Source organism: Somniosus microcephalus, chromosome 4 (assembly GCF_052327205.1).
Source record: "Somniosus microcephalus isolate GS21.2 chromosome 4, FLI_Smic_1.0, whole genome shotgun sequence".
In the NCBI taxonomy this organism is placed as follows: Eukaryota; Metazoa; Chordata; class Chondrichthyes; order Squaliformes; family Somniosidae; genus Somniosus; species Somniosus microcephalus.
Window position 1 is genome coordinate 209314959 of NC_140990.1, and position 22683 is coordinate 209337641.

At 45.8% G+C, this 22683-nt stretch overlaps 1 protein-coding gene across 1 annotated transcript in view; it reads right to left on the reverse strand.

The window, feature by feature from the left end:
* Nucleotides 1-18868, reverse strand: part of LOC147120192 (voltage-gated delayed rectifier potassium channel KCNH8-like) — a 398312-nt gene extending 379444 nt beyond the window's left edge. The window contains exons 1-3 of the mRNA XM_085984213.1: nt 18856-18868; nt 18140-18424; nt 2995-3194 (exon numbers count right to left, since the gene is read on the reverse strand). Coding sequence (XP_085840339.1) covers nt 2995-3194; nt 18140-18424; nt 18856-18868 — 498 coding nt within the window. The remainder of the gene's footprint in view (nt 1-2994; nt 3195-18139; nt 18425-18855) is intronic.
* Nucleotides 18869-22683: the final 3815 nt, after the last annotated feature.

Genomic DNA, 22683 nt, shown 5'->3' on the forward strand with positions numbered 1-22683 from the left:
GGGCTATATCCAAGGGAGCGGGCTCCCAGTTCATGAGATCCGTGCGAGACTCCGTTAGGAAAAAGCAAAGGGTTTCACACTTTCCGAGGTCCTGTGTTACTGAGTGCATTAGCAAAAGGTTGCTGCTGAAGATTCCCTATATTCCAGTGCATGAAAGTCAAGCGTGGCTGATGATGCTTTCCTGTTGGTCAATGGCGATAAAGCTGCAATGGAAATGTGTGTGCCACACAAGGGGTGGTGTGAAGTAAGCTGCGGCTAGTCACCCGAGGAAGATTTTAAGGGAGCCCACAAAGTATCTTTCTCTCATCAGCCAGAGCTCATGATCTCATTATGCAAAGCACTGGTCATCAATCTCCAGATGAGAAAGCCATATGGATTTTTGACAAAGAAAAATTGACTTCATGTTCAAACCACTGTCACACTTCACAACAGACATCGACTGCAGATTCCTGGCACTTCTTCAAATGGTGTGCTGTGCAGTCAGATTTACTCATCTCTGTTTTGCCAATTTACTGACAGTTGACTCTGCAGTTTTTGAAACGCAAATGCCATCACACTACACTTGTTAAATCACATTTCATCCTCTGGAAGTGGTCACGCCCATGTCATGTCCCAATTGATGGTTTTCATGAGAATTGCTATGGTTTTGTTTATCCTTGATACGTTTTGGCATTGGAAATACAAGCCAGAAATGCAGGTATTAGATACGGCAATGAGATGTCAAAACCTTTCAATATCAATATGGTAGAACACTGTATGAATTTAGCTAAACAAACTGAAGCATTATATTCCTGCACTGTGACACAACAGGTATTATATAGTGTCGACGTCTAAATAAAATGGACCCTTCTGACAACAATGTATTCAGAAACCAGGCAGCTAGAATGCATAAGAAGGAAACAGACGAAGAACAATGTCGTCATTCACAATGTTTGAAATTACACCTGTAATATATATTGTTCACACCTCTATGTTCAAATTTCAAATACAGTTAACAGAACTATAAATGGAGAAGGGGGTTAGCACAGGGCCGGGTCAGAGAGAAAGGAATCGAGAATAGGGTTAGCACAGGGCTGGATCAGAGGGAAAGGGGTTTGCACAGGGCTGGATCAGAGAGAAAGAGGTTAGCACAGAGCCAGAATGTGGAGCTGCGAGAAGCAATTAGAGCAGAAAATATTCAGATAGTCTGAAACATTAAATAAAGTTCAAGATATCTGGTTTAATATGTAAGAAAGGTGCTACCCAAATTGAGGATGATCACCGGATCACCTCACACTAATCTGCTCCTTTCAACTGTAAACACTACATTCAGTCCTTATGTACAGCCCAAATACCTGTAACACACTAAGTCTGACATCCCTCAGATAGTCATTTTGCTGGGAGGGGAAAGAGTTGTACAAAAAAATAATTGTTCTTCCGTTCTGTATTAAAATGCCTTGTACCATCTATTAGGCTGTTAATGTTGTTCCATAACAGCTCTGGCCACTGCTAGCTTCTTGTTATCTCTACCAATAGGTTTCTGGTCTCTACTTGCTTGCAAGTACAAAAGTAGCTGAGATAGAAGTTTTAATAATTAAAAATGTAGATGTGAACAGTCTGCAATCTGTACTAAAGCAGTCACCTTTGGAACTAAAACCACTAACTCAATTATGGCAGGTGTCAGCGGCATTCAAGCATCTCAAACTGAGAAAGCATGAAAGCTTTAACTCCAACACGATGTATTTTAAAACTATGATCGTGACTAATGTTTAAGAATGGTGGATATGCCTTCTCCTTATGGCTCAGTGGATAAATTCAATGTACGCTGTAGTACTGAGCCATACAAATCAGGAAGGACCCAATTTCGAACACCACTCTGTGATAGTAGTAAGAGGCACCAGGAGTGCACTCAGTGTCCCTGGGTGAGGGAATTACAGGTAGCCAGGGCTCCAGCACCTGATTGCTATCTATTGACTCCTAGAAGAAAGTGCGCAAGTTAGGATTAGGCTCAGTTGTCAGCGTTCTATAGTTGAATAGCCCGCTGACACTCGGGAATGGATTTCCCGCATCCCACAAGAAGGAGGAACCTGGGCGAAACCTCTGCGCGTTGCCTTGACCCCCCAACCAAAGATCCGAGATCGGAGGTCATTTTGCATGCAGGGCAGGCTCTCCCAAGAAGCAGTCTGCAACTGCTGGGGAAGGAAAAGCCGCCAGTGGTGCTACAGCTGAGGAGAGACTTAAGATACTGCAACTATTTCCACTGGCGCAGAGCGGGTTAAGAGGACTTTTACTAGGGGGTTTTAAGATTATGAAGGACGTTGACGGAGTGAAGAAGGAAATACTATTGTTTCTGGTTGGGGTTGGTGATGAGGGGGGTCATCAATTTAAAATGGTCTCCAAGAGAGTGAGGAGATGGGATGGGAGTAATTGCTTTGCACAGTTTTAGAACTTGAAATGGCATGCCACGGGGAGTAGTTGAGGCAGACAGCGTTGCATTTTTAAGGGAAGAGTACATAAACATTTGAAGCAGAAGATAACAGGGCTATAAGGAAGAGAACAGGGTCATTTTATATTGCTCTTGCAAAGAGCTGGCACAGACACAAATGGCCTACATCTGTGCTGCAGACTTCTATTGCGAGATGGAGTTAGCATTTTTAGGAGAAGAGGAGTAACCAGGATATGGAAAGAGTAGTGGGTTGTGTTTCTTGGACTGTATTTCTTGCCCATTGTTTTTATCTGTGGTCATGGGCATATTAGCAGGTGGTGCCTGATTAATACTGGTGCACAGCCGTGTTAATTAAATTGGCTGCTTAAAACAGGCTGCTGCTTAATCAAATGGACTGGTTTCGCTGTATAGGTAAGGAAACAGTCTACCAACAAAGTGGAAAAATACAGGTGGCCTGATTTTACTTGACAGGTTGTTATACCCCACAGAGCAATCAGCTCTTCAATGCTTGGGCTGTATGAACGTACCCAGTGTTTAACGGGGCAGGAGATAGTGTTAGTGCTGCATACCTCATTCGCATCAATGCCGTTATTCACAGACCACGTGGTCTGGAAACATTCGAGCATTCGCTGCTTCAGCTGCTTGGGGATTCGATGAACACGGATGAAGTCCTTCAAGTCTTTTGTCCTGGTGTGGTACAAGGACCGTCGGGAGTACATTCTCTGGATTATCGCAGTCACGTTTCCAAATACCACAGCGTGCATGAGAGCTGTCGAAGGAAAAGACAAAGCAAGGTTAAGTGTAAAACATATGTTCCTTGTACAGTAAGCACACAGATACTATACTGGGATTCACTCAACCATTTCCTAGGTTTTTATATCTTTATCAGCTTGCAAGTCTGAATCATGTCAGTTAGGGATAAGCTTATCAGTCTTCGGCGCCTACAACATCTGTGTACTTGTGAAGTCAAAGATCTAATCTTGCTGTCACAATTGCGGGATTACTGAGAAGAGTCCCAGCAAAAGCCTGTAGAGTGGAGGTTAACCCCACCAGGAACTGGCCTTAACTTTGTGATGGATAAAACAGAAGTGAAGTGCTGATCTTGGGTCATAGGTGGAAAAGTCAGCAGGACAAATGTCTGATATTACCTAATAACGCTGGTTAAAAGGATGATCTCCCATTAAAACTAGATAATCTTGTCTCCCTCTCAACAACAAAGTAAGTGTAATAAACTCGAGCCTGAGCCAATGCTCATGATTTAGTCCCACCTGTCTGTGGTAAACTGAATTATTGAGCAAATGTTCACATTTAACAGGCTCCTTTGTAACGCCTTAATTGTCAGCATGTTTTGAGGCATCTGACATTTCCTAAACACCCTGAGGACATTTGTCACTTTTTATTGTTTACACAACAATGACTTGGAGTACAGCAGTAATGTAATTTGCCAGATGAATAGTTTGTATTATACAGGAGAGCTTTAGGCCCTCAGATGCTTATTCACAGAATCACAGAATCACAGAAACCCCACAGTGCAGATAGAGGCCATTTCGGCCCATCGAGCCTGCACCGACACATATCCCACCCGATCCCCGTAACCCCTACATATCCCACCCTATCCCCGTAACCCCACGTATTTAATCCCCCTAACACTAAGGGTCAATTTTTTTTTATCATAGCCAATCAACCTAACCCGCACATCTTTGGACTGTGGGAGGAAACCGGAGCACCCGGAGGAAACCCACGCAAACACGGGGAGAATGTGCAAACTCCACACAGACAGTCACCCGAGGCCAGATTCGAACCCGGGTCTCTGGCGCTGTGAGGCAACAGTGCTAACCACTATGCCACCGTGCTGCTTATTCTCCAAGTGCTATTCATCTGTCGAACCTGCACTGCTGAGTGTGTGTGCACCACCAGTCTCTTCCATTTACTCTCTTTTTAGCTAGCTGTTGTGCCTCTTCGGAGTGATGGCAGCTTCTAGAAGGGCCATTTATACAGTATTTTGCTGGTTATTTAGAATCATATAAACTACAGCACAGTTGGAGGTAATTTCGGCAGCACCTCCTAAACCCACGACCTCTACCACCTAGAAGGACAAGGACAGCAGGCACATGGGAACACCACCACTTGCAAGTTCCCCTCCAAGTCACACACCATCCTGACTTGGAAATATATCGTCATTCTTTCATCGTTGTTGGGTCAAAATCCTGGAACTCCCTCCCTAACAACACTGTGGGAGTACCTTCACTTCACGGACTGCAGCGGTTCAAAAAGGCAGCTCCAAGAAGGGATGGGCAATAAATGCTGGCCTTGCCAGCGATGCCTGCATCCCATGAATGAATATTTAAAAAAAAAATTGGTCTATTGTTATGGTGGTTGTACTAATTCTTCAACTGGACCTATCTCTAATACTTTTTCTTTGCCCTTTCCCCCATATCCTTTTATCTTTTTCAAATATTTATCCAATTCCTTTTTAAACAATGTTACAGTCTATCTCAGCAATCATTTGCTTAAAGCCTTCCAGGTTCTAATAACCCTCTGTTTTTCTAACTTTCTCCTTCATTCTTGTAGTGATAATCCAGAGTTTATTTTTGCTCTTTATGATTTTCTTCTCCATCCAGATGCCATTTATCCATTTGCTGTTGTTGTTAAGTCTGTGTGTTCTAGTTATTGTTAATAAGAATCACTGCACACAGACCACAAGAGTAAATTCAACAGGTCTTTACCAGTCGGAGGTCAGGCTGAACTGCCCAATAAATCATTACACAGCACTTATATACCGGTGTGGTCACCACCGGTATTACAGTATACAGCAGCCAAGATAAAGTAGTGCATCTCTTAAAATAGTTCTCTTAAAGGTGGAACGGTTACATACACCACAATCCTCCCTTTTTAGCTGAACAGTATATATTCCCCATTAAACATAACATAATAACATATATACACAACTTCATGTAAAAACAGTTCACAGATTCAGTCTCTGAGGAGGCCTCCTGATCCGAGACGGATAACGCCTTTCAGGGGTCTCTGGTTCTCGTTGCTGGGGTGACTCATCTAGTTGATCCCCTATGGATAGGACATCATCATCAGGTATATTCACTTCTGAGGTAGATGCTTCAGGTTCACTAACTTCCTCCACGGTTGTCTCTGTCGTAACCATGGGCTCGACCCTTGTTCTCGATCCCACCAGTTGGTCAGCATGACGTCGTATTACATTTTCACCAACATCTACCGTGTACATCAGGGGTCCTTGTCTGGCCCGAATTGTTCCAGATTGCCATTTCTCATTTTTATAGTCCCTGGCTAACACCGGTTGTCCTATTTCAAAACTCCGAGTGGGCTTGTTATTGATATGCTGGAACTGTTTGTTTTCAACTTCCCTCCGCACATTTGGTTTTAACAAGTCCAACCTGGACCGCAACCTCCTGTTATAGAACATCATGGCAGGACTTTGGTTTGTTGTTGCATGGGTGGCGTTTCGATATGCCAGTAGGAAATTGTCCACCTTGTGTTGCAGTGGAATCTGATCTTCGCTCATGGCCTTTATTGTCTTTTTGAACGTCTGTACAAACCTCTCGGCCAGCCCATTCGTAGCTGGATGATATGGGGCAGAGGTATAATGTTTCACCCCATTCTTCTTCAGGAATTTCTGGAATTCCTCTGACACGAACTGTGGTCCGTTGTCTGAACATATTTGCTCTGGCAATCCATTTCTTGCAAATATCGTTCTTAGCACCGTGATCGTCTTCTCCGAGATAGTGGTAGTCATTTTAATCACTTCTGGCCATTTAGAATGTGCGTCCACCGCAATTAAAAACATGGAATCCATGAATGGACCAGCAAAGTCAATATGTACACGTTGCCATGGGGTTGAAGGCCATTCCCATGGATGCAGCGGTGCAATTGGAGGTGCATTTTGGACTTTTTGGCACCCTGAGCAGCTTTTCGTCAGATCCTCTATCTGTTGGTCGATACCCGGCCACCACACATAAGCCCTAGCAAGGCTTTTCATCTTGACTCCCCCCAGATGACCTTCATGTAGTTCTTTTAGAACTCTCTCTCTTAACTTAGGAGGGATAATCACCCTTGTTCCATACATCAATGTTCCCTGACAGATGGACAGCTGTTCTCGTCTTGCTGAGAATGCCGGTAACAGTGGATCACCATGGGCTGGCCATCCCTTTACTGTCAATTCGTAGACCCGGGACAGTGTCGGGTCATTCCTAGTCTCCCTTTCAATATTTGCATTGGTGACAGGTAAACATTCGATGATGGTCGAGTGAAATAACTCCACCGGGTCAACCGTCGGTGCCTCCTCCTCAGTAGGTAGTGGCAGGCGCGACAGCCTATCAGCATTACCATGCTGCTTTGTACCTTTGAATTCTATCTGATATTGATGTGCCCCTAGGAAAAGGGACCATCTCTGGAGCCTCTGTGCTGTCATCACCGAAACACCCTTCTTAGGGTTAAAAATGGATACCAACGGCTGGTGGTCTGTCAGCAGTGTAAACTTCTGGCCCTGCAGGTAATGATTAAACTTCTTTACTCCCCACACAAGGCTGAGAGCCTCCCTATCTATCTGAGCATAGTTGCGCTCAGCGGAGGTCAATGATCTGGATGCAAATGCGACTGGCCTTTCCAAGCCATTTGGCAACTTGTGCGAGAGTACTGCTCTAATACCATAAGGAGAAGCATCACAAGCTAAACGAATAGGTAGCGTTGGGTTGAAGTGAGCCAACACTTCCTCTGAGGTGATCAATGCCTTGCTTTTGCGAAAGGCCTTCTTACAGTCCTCGCTCCACTTCCATGGTACTTCTTTCTGCAAAAGAGCGTTCAGCGGGTGCAGCACTGTGGATAGATTTGGCAGAAACTTATGGTAATAGTTAATCAACCCTAGGAACGACCTCAACTAGGATACATTTTCCGGAGCGGGAGCCTTCACAACAGCTTCGATCTTGTCAGGTGACTTGTGCAGCCCCTCCTGGTCAATGACATGACCACAGTATGAGATCCGTTTCTGAAAGAACTCACATTTCTGGCGATTAACTCGAAGTCCATATTCCTTCAATCTGGTGAGCACCAGTTTCAAATTTGCAAGGTGTTCCTCATCGTCATCTCCTGTAATCAGGATATTGTCCAAGTAACATTGAGTGCTTGGAATTCCCTGTAATACCTGCTCCATGGCCCTCTGCCAAATTGCTGGAGCCAAAGCCACTCCAAAAACCAGTCTATTATATCGATACAAGCCTCTGTGCGTGTTGATTGTGAGATACTGGCGCGACTCTTCCTCAACTTCCATCTGTAAGTACGCTTGCGCCAGGTCTATCTTGGTGAAGTGTTTCCCGCCAGACAATGAAGCAAAGATATCCTCAATCCGTGGAAGCGGATATTGCACCGTGTGAAGCACCGGATTAACCGTGATCTTGAAGTCTCCACAGATGCGGACCTTCCCCGGTTCCCCTGGCTTGTTACTCGATGAACGCTTCATGACGGGAACAATGGGCGTGGCCCACTCACTCCAGTCCACCTTAGACAGTACTCCTGAACATTCTAGCCCTTCCAGCTCAGCTTCCACAGCAGGTCGTATCGCATAAGGTACCGGTCTGGCTTTGAAAAATTTTGGGTTTGCATGTTCTGCAATCTTGATTTTTGCCGTAATTCCTCTCAGTGTTCCCAGTCCCTGTTGGAACACCTCTTTAACCTCATCCAATATTCTGGACAATCGTTCAGGTTTGACATCTTTTTTTCCGGAATCTACCGTTATTGCTTTTAGGGAGTGCCAGTCCATATTTATTTTCCTGATCCACTCCCGTCCCAGAAGTGGTGGACCTCCCTCAGGTAGTACATATAAGTCCATTCCTTGGTGTTCTTTGCCCTTGTGTACCACCTTGACTTTTATCTTTCCGATGGGGTATACTCTTTGCCCCGTGTATGTCTGCAATACTATCTCCGTATCCCGTAGGGGAATATGTGTGAATAACCTTTTGTAATCTTGCTTATTCATGACCGTCAACGCCGATCCGGTGTCCAATTCTATCTTCACTTGGACTCCTGCTATCTGAAGTGTGACCCAGATAGTTTGTAGGTCAGCTTCCTTACTCACATTGTGAATTCTCAGACTGCCCAGTTCCTTGCTGTTGGAGTCTGAATCCGAATTCTGTTCATCTGAACTCTTCTCAGCCACCTTATGTACCTTTCTGCACTTTTCCTGCAGTGACTTTTTGTTGCTGGTCTTCTTTCCTGACCGGCATACTTTAGCTATGTGACCAAGCTTGCCACATTTTCTACATTCCTGATTTTTAAACCAGCATTTGTTCTGATCGTGTGTTGTCTTTCCACAACGATAACATTTTGCTGTACCCAAAGCCATTTGATCTACGCTGAGTACCGCTGCCTTCAGCTGCATTTCCGCAGTGCCTCTCGCTGCGGCTTCGTGCGATGCTGCAATAGTGACAGCCTTATCAAGTGTAAGATCATTCTCTTCAAGCAGCCGCTTTTGTGTTCCTTCTTTCGACAAACCACACACGAATTTGTCTCTCAGTGCCTCTGTCAGTCTTTCCCCAAACTGACAGTATTTCGCTAGCTTACGCAGTTCAATTAAATACTCCGCGTTGCTTTCCTCTTTCAGTTGCGTTCTCGCATAAAATTTAAATCGTTCCGCTAACATCAGCGGTGTGGGGTTCAAATGATTTCTCAGGACAGCAACAATATTAGCGAAAGCCTGATCCGCCGGTTTAGCTGGTGATAGAAGATGCTTCAATAGCCCGTATGTCTTCGCACCCATTGAGTTTAGTAAGGTTAGTGCTTTATCTTCATCTGATATTTTATTTGCCTTACAATAAATCTCTATGCGTTCCACATACGTGGCCCAATCTTCAACATCGGGATCGAAATCGTTGATGTTACCACGCTTAGGCATCCTCGCAATCTTCTTGAGAAACAAAAAGAATTTTTTTTTTTTTTTTTCAAAATGGCGGTTTCCCGCGCTTGTCTTCTTCTCCCGCCTACGAAAATGGCGGCTTCCTGCGTTTGCCTTTCTCCCCCGCTGGCTGTAATGGCGATTGCCGTATTGCTGCGTTCGCCCTCCCCAGCGGTTCTCAAATCGTGCCTCCCAGCCCCTCTTGCAGTCCGGTCCTTTCCCCCGGCTGCGGCTGAGTTCTCCGCGTTTTTTTTAAAAATTTTATCCCGCGCCTCGCGGCCTCGGTAGCTGCCCGGCCTTTTTCCCCGGTCGCGGTCGAGCTCTCTCTCGACGCTGTTGCATCTCCCAGCCCGCTCGCAGCCTGGTCTTTTACACCGGCTGCGTTTGCATTCACCGCGGCTCCCGTGCCTTACGCTGCCCCAGTCTCAGCGCCTCTGGCCCCGACTTCTGTCCGGCTCTTTTCCCCGGCCGTGGTCGAGTTCTCCGCCCTTATATCCTCCGTTTTTCCCTCCCCTACTTCACAGCCAACGTGGCCGACTTGCTGCTCGTCGCTGATCGGCTTACCCACCACCGTGATAGAAGGGATGATCACTGCCTGTTGCTGATGGAAGGCTTTGTGTCAGGATTCTTCCTTGCTCTTCAGACCCGAGTCTTTTCTCAGCAGGATGATGAGGGCGGATGCCTCTTCTCGACGCCCGTTAAACTGCCTTGGATATATCTCTGCCGCAGGGTAAGATCGTCATCGTCGCCACTGTTAAGTCTGTGTGTTCTAGTTATTGTTAATAAGAATCACTGCACACAGACCACAAGAGTAAATTCAACAGGTCTTTACTAGTCGGAGGTCAGGCTGAACTGCCCAATAAATCATTACACAGCACTTATATACCGGTGTGGTCACCACCGGTATTACAGTATACAGCAGCCAAGATAAAGTAGTGCATCTCTTAAAATAGTTCTCTTAAAGGTGGAATGGTTACATACACCACAGTTGTTTTCTGGAGTCTTGCTTCCTAAGTAGATGCCTTAACCCAATGAGGTTCTTTTGCTTTCTAAGTTGACTATAGCTGCTTTTATTCTCATAGTAGGGTATTAGCATTCTCTGTGGATTTCATGCAGCTAATTACAACCTAGATTTACTGGGTTCGCTAAGTCTGGCTGCCGGCAAAACCTTGTAAAAATTGGATCTTCTTGGGGACTGGACTTAGTGGCCTGGGTGCATGGGTGCTGGAAACGATTCCTGCGCCTGAACTGGTAGGCCAGAGGGCAAGGCGCACCCGGTATTGGGCCGCACGCCTCACTTAAATGAGACCAGTGAGTTGCGGACACCTGCTGGCTGTTACCAGGCAGCTTGCCACCAAAGAAAATGTCTGTATAGGTATCAATTATCTGCTTTTTGCACAGAGTTGCTGGTCTAGCCCCCTGCTCACATGGGGCCAGGAGAACAGCTGCATTTAGGGCTAGCTGAAGCCTGGTTGGTTCCCCTGAGAACCTGATACATTTGACTCTGCATATGAAAGGTGGAGAGAGATCCAGCTCAAGGGGAAACCCAATGCTCAATTGGGAGTCACCAGCTTGGATGAAGAGCAGCTAAGCATTTACAGTTTGTCACAGGAAGAGGAAGAATAGGTTTGCTTTGTAGGATTTCCATAGAAGGAGCCAAATAGGAGTGTTGGAATCATTCCTGCTGTACTATCTACAGCTTTACCATCTAGCCAGCTTCTCTTGCCATTTCTTGGACGTATTTTATCTTCTTCATTTTTAAAATTGCCACTATAAGAGTGAGGAGAGACTTTTTCCATTGGGTTTTACAAACCACTTCTTTGGTATGGACCAATGACCTCCTGCTAGCGAGGGGCTCATCGGTAAAATGGTCTTGAGTTTAAGGCAAAGCTCAAGACTATTTGACAGAAATACCCCTCGCGCTGGTAAATGGTTCCCTCGAATCTATCTGCTAGTGAGCATGGTGCATGATTGAACAGGTGCTGTGGTAGAAGACCAGACTTTCAGATGATTAAAGTGTTCACTGGGCTACCACTTTCTAGTTTCCCCATCCCAGAATGAGCACGTGGAAAATTGCTGGAACCTGTAGAATTTTATTTCAGCATGAATCAGCACCTTCAGGAGAAGAGGGGAGAACATTGTGGGCGGTTGGGGGAATTGGCATAAATTCCTGAGCAGCTGCTTTAATTGTATAAACTTCCCTTGGGGCACTCTCTGTATTGACATTCTGTGAAAACCTGTTCAGCACTTGCTAATAGAACAGTGAGTAATTTTGATTTTTGCCACTCAGAGCTAATGACCCATGACTAGAGCACCTACAGTATCATTGAAAGTGAGGGTTGATATGGTTTGAAGCCACTAAAAGCATAAAATTAATTTTTGTCTGACTCTTAGAAGACTGGAGCAGAATGTCTTTCATTGAATAAAAGAAACTGAATAAAAAGCATAAGTTTACATAATAAGTATTCAGACAACATCTGAAATGAAAAAATCCTTCTGTTCTGGGGATTACTGTAATTTTACTTCGTAATGCTTCTCATTTTGTATATATAGAAAATCAATTTGAAGACTGCAGATAAAACAAATGGTGCATGAAACATATAAAGTATTCAATATTTCAACTACAAATAATGTTGTAAAATAGCTTAAGAGAGGGTTTCTGATTCCATGGAGTGTTTAATAACCTAAGCAACTGCAATTAAATGCTCCAGCAGTTCACTGGAGAGAATATAAACCCAACCAATACTATTTCATCGTTTTCCCAACAGCTATAAAAATAATATATTTCTACACATGGTACTCTAGTTCTGGCACTTTAGTTCTGATAAGTGAAGATGCCCCTGTGGTCCTCAGAGAAACGACACTGTCCTGCCCAGGAAGGCCAAAAGCCTCAGGCCAATAGTTCATCTGAGATCAAACCATTCATGACGGTAAACGCTGCAGTGTTCAGGAAAAGGCCACAGTGGTATCAACAAGAAGTTAAACAATTTATATAGGTTTTCATAGATAATTTCAGTGTTGTGTGAAAACCACTATTGGCAATAGATTACATACATAGATCACGGCTGAAAGGTATTCAATACCACCCAAGCTTAACCAGTAAGTTATGCCACCATTGCAAAATATAGCTAGCTACCCAAGGACTGCTTGAGAACTGTATAAATGGATCTCCTACACCCCAAAAGCCTTTGGCCTTCAGATTACACAAATAATAGTGTACAAATATGTAATTTCTTTAAATTTTCTCTCTCCACTATTACTCTGTTCTTATTTCTGCTGTTCTGCTCCCTGCAAACATAGAAACATAGAAGATAGGAGCAGGAGTAGGCCATTCGGCCCTTCGAGCCTGCTCCGCCATTCAACGAGATCATGGCTGATCATCCAAACCCTAGCACCCGGTCCCTACACCGACAGCCATCCCACCCAAGCCCTATCCCCGTAACCCCACGTATTTAATCCCCCCTAACACTAAGGGTCAATTTTTTATTTTATCATGGCCAATCAACCTAACCCGCACATCTTTGGACTGTGGGAGGAAACCGGAGCACCCGGAGGAAACCCACGCAAACACAGGGAGAATGTGCAAACTTCACACAGACAGTCACCCGAGGCCGGATTTGAACCCGGGTCCCTGGCGCTGTGAGGCAACAGTGCTAACCACTATGCCACCGTACTGCCCACTGTTTAAAATAAACAAGTTAACACCTTTGCTAAAATCACGGAGAATAGAATTTCAGGCCAACATGTTGAGCATTCATAGACGATCAACAACAACAACAACATGCATTTATATAGTGCCTTTAATGTAGTAAAATGTCCCAAGATGCTTCACACGAGTATTAAAAGACAAAAAGTTTGACACTGAGCCCCATAAGGAGAAATTAGGGCAGATGACCAAAAGCTTGGTCAAAGAGATAGGTTTTAAGGGGCGTCTTAAAGGAGGAAAGAGAGGTAGAGAGATGAAGAGGTTTAGGGAGGGAATTCCAGAGTTTAGGGCCTAGGCAACAGAAGGCACGGCCACCAATGGTTGAGCGATTATAATCAGGAATGCTCAAAATGGCAGAATTAGAGGAGTGCAGATATCTCGGGGGGGGGCGGGGTTGTGGGGCTGGAGGAGATTACAGAGTTAGGGAGGGGTGAGTCCATAGAGGGATTTGAAAACAAGGTTGGGAATTTTGAAATCGAGGCATTGCTTAACTGGGAGCCAATGTAGGTCAACAAGCACAGGGGCGATGGGTGAATGGGACTTGGTGCGAGTTAGGACAGGGCAGCCAAGTTTTGGATGACCTCAAGTTTATGTAGGGTAGAATGTGGAAGCCAGCCAGGAGTACGTTGGAATAGTCAAGTCTAGAGGTAACAAAGGCATGGATGAGGGTTTCAGCAGCGGATGAGCTGAGGCAAGGGCGGCGACGGGTGATGTTACGGAGGTGGAAATAGACGGTCTTAGTTATGCCTCGGATATGTGGTCGGAAGTTCATTTTGTGGTCAAATATGACACCAAGGTTAACCGTGTCAAAGGCTGCAGACAAGTCAAGAAGGACGAGGAGGGATAGTTTACCGATGTCATTTGTGATTTTGATGAGAGTCGTTTCGGTACTGTGGCAAGGGCGGAAACCTGATTGGAGGGATTCAAACATGGCGTTGCGGGAAAGATGGGCACGGATTTGGGAGGCAACAGCATGTTCAAGGACTTTGGAGAGGAAACGGAGGTTGGAAATGGGGCGGTAGTTTGCAAGGATGGAGGGGCCAAGGGTTGGTTTTTTGAGGAGAGGGGTGATGATGGCAGATTTGAGGGAGAGGGGGACAGGACCTGAGGAGAGAGAACTGTTAACAATGTCAGCTAACATGGGAGCCAGAAAAAGTTGGTTGGTCAGCAGTTTGGTGTGAATATGGTCGAGGGAGCAGGAAGTGGGTCTCATGGACAAGACGAGCGCGGAGAGGTCATGAGGGGATATTGGAGAGAAACTGGAGAATGATGTGAGTTCAGGGCTAGGGCAGGGGGGAACCTTGGAGGAAGTTTGGCCCGGTGGGCTAGGGGAAGGAAGGGAAGTGGCAGAGGCAGCTGAACGGATGCTCTCAATCTTGGAGACAAAGAAGTCCATGAGCTCCTCACACTTGTTGGTGGAGGAGACTGGGGAGAGGGGTTTAAGAAGAAGGTTAGCAGTAGAGAACAGAAGATAGGGTTTATCATTGCATTCCAGAATGATTCTGGAATAGTGAGCAATTTTGGCAGATGAGAGCAGGACCCGATAATGCTTTATGTGATCCAACCAGATTTGGCGGTGAATGGCTAAACCAGTTGTCTGCTATATTCGTTCTAGTCTGCGTCCCTTGGACTTATGGGAGTGAAGATGAGGGTCGTACCAGGGGGAAAGGCCAGGGTGAGAGAGAGTAATGGTTTTAATAGGGACTAGGGCATCAAAAGTGGTGGTGAGGGTCTGGTTGAGCAGATCGGTAGCTGCAGAAATGTCGTGGTGAATGGCGGGCCAAAGGCTGGACAGTTGGGGTTTCGTAAGTGCAGCTGTAAGAGAGTTGGGAGAGAGTTTTTTACAGGGGCGGACACAGAAGGAAGTAGGGTTGGGTGGGATGGTCGAAGGGGGATGTGGTGGAGAGCGATACGAGGAAGTGGTCAGAGATGGCCCTATCTGCGATTGACACGATGGGAGTAGCGAGGCAACAAGAGATGGCAAGGTTGAGGGGGTGGCCGTGAATATGGGTTGGGGAGTTTACGTGGAGGGAGAGATTAAGGGAGGATCAGAGGCTAGTGAACTCAGAGGAGAGAAAGAAAGACTTGCATTTATATAGAGCCTTTCACGACCATTGGACGTCTCAAAGCGCTTTACAGCTAATGAAGTATTTTTGAAGTGTAGTCACTGTTGTAATGTGGGAAATGCAGCAGTCAATTTGCGCACAGCAAGCTCCCACAAACAATGATGATAATGACCAGATAATCTGTTTTGTTATGTTGGTTGAAGGATAAATATTGGCCAGGACACTGGGGATAACTCCCCTGCTCTTCTTCGAAATATTGCCATGGGATCTTTTACGTCCACTTGAGAGAGCAGACAGGGCCTCGGTTTAACGTCTCATCTGAAAGACGGCACCTCCAACAGTGCAGCACTCCCTCAGCACTGCACTGGAGTGTCAGCCTAGCTTTATGTGCTCAAGTCCCTGACGATAACAAGAATTTTAAATGAAAGGTGAAGGGGTGAAATAAGGTGAGATACTCAAAGGTGGAGAAAGTGCCAGAGGAGTAGGGGGACAGACCAAGGTGTGATTTGGTGATGAGAGCCACACCGCCACCACGGCGGTCTGAGCGGGGCAAGTGGTGGAAGGTATAGCCAGGCAGGGAGGCGTCATTTAAGGGTAAGGTGTCATCACCCCTCAGCCAAGTTTCAGGGCCATGATGTCGATGCAATCATCCACGATAAGGTCATGGATGGCAAGGGCCTTGTTCGCAAGTGAATGGACATTCTGGAGGGAGATGAGGAGAGGGTCAGTGATGGCTGACCCACTGCCAGCGTCTACAGTGTCAGCGCTGGGAGGGGTGAGTTGGACAAGGAGGAGATTGGCAAGATTTTGGGCGTGCTGGGTGGGAAGGTCGGCGAGAGAGTAGGATGGGACAGTTGGGGTTGCTGCTCCTAAGGAGGTAGCGACAAATTCCTCGATGAGCCCTTCATAGGATGCCAAGAGAGACACAGAGAGAAGCTGTAGGCTTATCTAAGAGGGAGTTAAGCTTGGGACGGTGGCAGGAGAGTAGGAAGTTCAAAGAGTAATGAAGGATTGGGGTAGGGATTAGAGAGGGCAGAGAGAGGAGAGATGAAAGGAGGCATGATGACGGGAGAGAGTGGTCAGGGAGGGATAGAGAGTGGGAATAGTAGTGAATGGCTCGGGTCCAGAGCGGCAGCCAAAGTGTGCACGCGAAAGGACACGGAAAAGCTCAGGTTACCTAGGCCTGGTTATGTAGCAATTATCGGGAAACAAACTTCCCGGTAGTAGCAGGGAATAGGTTGGAGACAATAGGGAGGTCAGAGGTCCCATGGAAGGACAAAGCCGATGTAAGCAGGATGGAGCCGGCACGGAGTATCGATGAACCACTGTCCAAATTCAGAGACAGGTGTAGCAGGTGAGGGCAGTCCAGAAGCTATTTGAAGGGTGAGAGTTGGAGGATGGAGGTTGTTGCCATAGGAATGAGAATCCGTAGCAGGGCAGAAAGATGATGGCGACATTGACGCGAGTTGGGGGTCACTGTAGATCAAAAACTGCGGAGAAAATGTAAAACCACAGGCCAGCGACCAGCAAAGCTGAAAAACCACCCTACAGCATAATTTCAACACTTTTCATTCATCCCCCAAAACTGACAATGCTCACAAAACAATGCATTAAGCATGAAAAAAATCAGTCCTTAGTTTGACCTGAGGTGACTCTACTCTTCTCTCAACCCAAGGCCATTAAATTCAAAGCCAGCGCTCAGAACCTGACTCAGCTCCAATGTTTGTGATTCCAGGTTGGCATAGCTTGAAGAACAGAGAAGTTTGCCTTTGAACCTGAAATATGAATCCAATCTGAACCAAGCCAGTAAAGATCAAAAGTAGCCCAACTTAATTAAGCTGTGCGAGTTTGGGTAAGTTTAATATTTCAGCCTCAGGCCACATTGACTCCTACAATCAACTGCTAAACTGGAATGCAATTCTGTTTCTTTCGCAAAGTGTACAAGGAATTTCTGCTAAAGAACTGAAATGTTATTCTGAAATATTCTGGCCTGTCTTAAACCACTGTCTACATTCTATTACCTGCTGCTAAAGCAAGCTTGAAGAAATAAAAGATCTAAAAAGCATTCTTTTATTGTTGGTACTTCAGCCAAATGCAGCAACTTTCACTGTGATGGCAGGAAAATTGAACTGGGGAAAATAGTAAAGTAAAAATGCTTGAGCAGCAGCTCTTCACCATTCTATTAGGCACCTTATAGCCTTCCGGCTTTAACAATGAGTTTAGTAACTTTAGATCATAACCACCACTCCCATCTTCTCTCGGGCAGCAGGTACTGGTAATGGAGGATAGCTGCACCAGAGCCACTGGGAATAGAAGAGATGTGGCCTGGAGCTTAGGGTGGGGATCCTCTCTCAGTACACAGCTGGCGGGGCAGTCTGCATCCCTGGGGTCTACCCACCTTTCTCCGCCACATTCCCAGGCCACGGGAGCCTGCTCCTCTTTGCCAGATTTTCAATGCTTCCTTTCCCCTCTGCTATTCTGCTCTTAACTACTGACACCTCCTCTGGACCCATCTTTTTTTCCTTACTTGTCTCATTATCACCCCCTTTTGCCTTGCACCATCATCCCTTTTGTCATTTAATCACCCCTGCCCACCACCCAACCACAGACCTTCCCTTTTGTTCTTTGCCTGTCACTCTTTTCCCTGGCTCTGTACTTGCTTATAAACTGTTAATCTCTGGAATCTTCTAGTTCTGACGAAAGGTCATCGACCTGAAACGTTAACTCGGTTTCTCTCTCCAAAGATACTGCCTGACCTGCTGAGTGTTTGCAGCATTTCCTGTTTTTTTAAAAATGTGTTGAGACGTTTAGCATAAAGATTGATCTGAATCTTAAGTGTCTGAATTGGAGCAAACTTTGGTATTTGCTAAAATCAAGGCCCAATTCAAGCCCGAGTGGGTTTGGAATTGGTTTTAGTGATCATTCTATCCCAAATGACTGCAGACATTTCCACGTGGATTGTTAAACTTTTAATTGGAAGAAAACAGATGCAGTGCTTCCGTTAGGACACTGTGCAAACCTACCTCCTATTAGCATGGTGCAAATGGAAAAAATCTTTTCAGCATCGGTGTTAGCCGACACGTTCCCAAAGCCCACACTGGTTAGACTGCTGAGTGCAAAGTAGAGTGAAGTGATGTAGGAGCTTCGGATTGAGGGACCTCCGAGCAGTTCAAGACTGGAACTGTTACCTCCAGAGCTGGTGTTAACGGAGGTGGTCTGGGTTGTGGAGTTCACAGAGGTGGAGACACTCAGTGCAGAAATGGATACATACGGAGTTCCCAACCGCTTTGCCAACTCATGAAGCCAACCTGAAAGAAATAATAGGAATGTGGATTTATTAACGTTATTTCTGCCTTGGCCCTGGATGAACCTCTTTAGAAATTTATGAAGGAAATAAAAATAATCTGGACAGTTTTTTTTTTGCAAGGCACATTTTAAAGTTCACTCGGGTTACAGTCCTGTCTCCATGAGTGTGTCGTCCATTCCAGATTTTAATATACAAGAGATTTTTTTCAAACGATCACTTGACAAAACTATCAACAACTTCACTCGCCGAGGCTTTAAGATTTTTGTTATAAGGAAATAATTCATAAGCGTGGTAGGGAGGGACTGTGACGATGAATACCGGACAGAACAACAGGCGGGTGGGGGAATTTACTGAACCCTATGAACCCAAAAAGGAAAATAAAATAGTTTGAAATGTTGATGGTTTTCGACAGTTGTAATTACTTAAGAATACCAGGATAACCCATGCTTTGCCACATGTCTGTGTCACTGCTATTCTTTGTTTCTCTTCCTTGTTGCTCAGAGTTGCTACACCTTGACAGCATCAGGACAAGTCTGGGAAGAGGGAGTTGGACATTCAACTTCATCATCACCCATTACACAACATCTAAAAGTCACCTCCTGTAGTATTAGGAATATCCACCTAAAACTTATACATTATAAAATAATGGCCCAGAACTTGGTGTCGGGGGCTTGCCGCGCGTGCAAGCCCCCGATCTGCACTCACCCTGCGCGCTGACATCTGAAGCCCGGACCTGCTTGCATTTCCTCTCACAGGCCCGGTTCAGCTGTCAGCGCGCAGTGCTTACCTGATCCAGTGGCGTAGTTAGTGCGATGTGCTGGCTGGGATCAGGTGAGCACTGTACAACCAATCGGGGAGGGGAAGGTTCATTCATGAGTTTGAGAGTAAGAACTGTCAAACTCATGAAAACTACGGGGGCCCAAAACACTATTTAAACTTTAAATAAAAATTTAAAAAACATCCCAATCATTAAATTAAGTATAAATAAGTTTAAAAAAAATAATTTAAACAATTTTTTTTTGAAAAAAAATAAATTTTTAATAAAAAGGGTCTAAAACTAAACTTACCTTATTGTAGATTCTTTAAAATAATAAACCTGTGGAAAAAAAAATTCTAAATTACACTAAAACACCACTTACCTGTAAAAATAAATACTTACGTGTGCTTTTTACAAGCGTAAAGACCGGAGGCCTTTAGACATGCGCAAATCCCCCAAAACAGAGGAAATCCAAGACGCACGCGCTGCCCCCTACAGCGCACGTGCTAGCCTCTTCACCTCTTGGGTTAGAGGAGAGGAAATGCCGGTTTTCAGCGCATGCGCTGTGCATGCTGAAAACCGTCATTTCCTCCGGCCAGACGCGTGAGTACCCCACCCGTACTCACGCGTTTGGGGAGGAATTACTGCCCCAATTAAAGCACTTTATAACTGCAATAAATGGTCTACATTGGAGAGCCACAAGAGGTGAAGTCCTCTGGCCAAAGTGGATGAAAACAATGACTACGTGCAGAAATATTGGGAATTTTTTCCCCCTCCTCTCCTAAAGATTGTGGAGCTGAAAATACACAAGCTCAACGTAAGTGCCAGGATGCATCCGCTTGTGACTTCCAGTGTGGACCCCGTCAAAATATACCGGGTCACCTCTTTTAAATATGGCTGGCAGGCACCCATGGTACTATGGGGCATATCTCTTCTACCTGCCTGGCCCAGAAATTCAGACCGTGCTCAATTGGGGGAGGTGGTTGCTGCCCCCTGTCCCTTCGCCTGGTTCCAAAACATCCTTTAAATGGGCCAGCGGTCCTCCATTACATGGGAGCCAAAAAAAGGTTGCAAATTGTTTTAAGCATCTTCAGTGGTCACAACTCAGGCCTGGATCCCACGGTGGGCCCCACTTGTGCTGACCAATGGGCTAATACACTGTTTTCAGTGGTTATACCAAACATGCCCTCTCTGGCATAGGAGCCCATGTTTGTAGCAGGCAGAAGCTCCGATCCAAACAAGGCTCTGTGGAAATTATTGGGGAAGGGTGGGACCTGGCATATCGGGTCCTGACCTAATTCCTAGCCCTTTGGTCACACTCTCACTGGACTTGCAGTAGAAATGTGCTGGAAGGGCCAAGAACTTTCAGCCCTTGTGACTCTGAGGTGGGAAGCACTACCTGGCTGGCAGGCGAGAGCAGGATTTCAGACGGCAAGAGGCCGCCCCTGGGAACCCGAGGAACAGTCCTCAGCACTAAGGTAAGTGGTTGGGAGGGGGTGGTCGGGCAGTTAGAGGGGGAAGGAGGCCCAAGGTTTCCTTGTGGGGCCTGTACGAGCACTCCTGCTCCTTCTGGCCCACCAGGAAACAAAAGAGAAACATTCAAAAAATCTTTGTGCCTCTTCTGGCCCCGGGTTTGGATAGATTTGGCCTGGTGGGAAATCCATGAGGGTTTTCCTGCTCAGGCCTGGGGTTAAAGTTGCAGTCGGGCCTATATGACATCATTAGCATATTTAAAGCAGGACCCCATTGCCTTCTGGTAGGTGTCCCGCTTGCCTGATAAAACGAGCCAATTAATATCAAGATACGCGGAAATGCAGCGGGATGGGAGGGGGTGAGTCACCTGGGATATTTTAGCAGCTGGGCAGTGGGGGTTAAAATTCCTGCCAATATGTAACTCGGATAGATCGAGTAATTACAGGCCATTCAGCCTAACTTTGATGGTGGGCAAAACATTCTGAGGGACAGTATTAATCATCATTTAGAAAGGCACGAATTAATCAAGGACGGTTAGCCTGGATTTAAGGAAAGGTCGTGACTAACTTAATTGATTTTTTTTGAGGAGGTAACAAGGAGGATCGTTTGATGTAGTCTACATGAATTTTAGCAAGGCTTTTGACAAGGTCCAATATCGCAGACTGGTCAGAAAAGTAAAAGCCCATGGGATCCAAGGGAAAGTGGCAAGTTGGATCCAAAATTGGCTCATTGGCAGGAAACAAATGGTAATGGTCGACGAGTGTTTTTGTGACTGGAAGGCTGTTTCCAGTGGGGTTCTGCAGGGCTCAGTACTAGGTCCCTTGCTTTTCGCAGTATCTATCAATGATTTAGACTTCAGTGTAGCTGTAGCTTGCAAGAAGATATCAATGGACTGGTCTGGTGGGTAGAAAAGTGGCAAATGGAATTCAATCCGGAGAAGTGTGAGGTAATACATTTGGGGAGGGTTAACAAGGCAAGGGAATACACAATAAATGGTGGGATACTGAGAAATGTAGAGGAACAGAGGGACCTTGGAGTGCATATCTACAAATCCCTGATGGTAGCAGGACAGGTAGATAAGCTGGTGAAGAAAGCATACAGGATACTTTCCTTTATTAGCCGAGGGATAGAATATAAGAGCAGGGAGGTTACGCTTGAGCTGTATAAAACACTAGTTAGGCCACAGCTAGAGGACTGCGTACACCATATTACAGGAAGGATGTGATCGCATTAGGGAGGGTACAGAGGAGATTTACGAGGATGTTGCCAGGATTGGAGAATTTTAGCTATGAGGAAAGATTGGATAGGCTGGGGTTGTTTTCTTTGGAACAGAGGAGGCTGAGGGGAGATTTAATTGAGGTGTATAAAATTACGAGGGGCCTAGATAGGAAGGACCTATTTCCCTTAGTAGAGAGTCAATAACCAGGGGGCATAGATTTAAAATAATTGGTAGAAGGATTAGAGGGGAGTTGAGGATAACTTTTTTCACCCAAAGGGTGGTGGGGGTCTGGAACGCACTGCCTGAAAGGGTGGTAGAGGCAGAAACCCTCATTGCATTTAAAAAGTACTTTGATATGCACATGAAGTGCTGTGACCTACAAGGCTACAGACCAAGAGCTGGAAAGTGGGATTAGGCTGGATAGCTCTTTTTCAGCTGGCACAGCTCAGCATTCAACACTGTCGTCCCCAACAAGCTGGCCTCCAAACTTTTGACCTGAACACTTCCCTCTGCAACTGGACCCTGGACTTCCTAATAAACAGACCCCAGTCTGTCAAATTAGGTAACCACACCTCCCCCCCCCCGACCCTGAACACGGGGGCCCCACAAGGATGTGTGCTGAGCCCCCTCCTCTACTCCCTCTTCACCCACGACTGTGTGGCTGTTAATGGTTCCAACACCATCATCAAGTTTGCGGATGACACCACGGTAGTAGGCCAGATCACCAACAACGATGAGTCACCCTACAGGGAGGAGGTCCAGCATCTCGTGAAGTGGTGCGCCGATAACAACCTGGCCCTTAACATCAAGA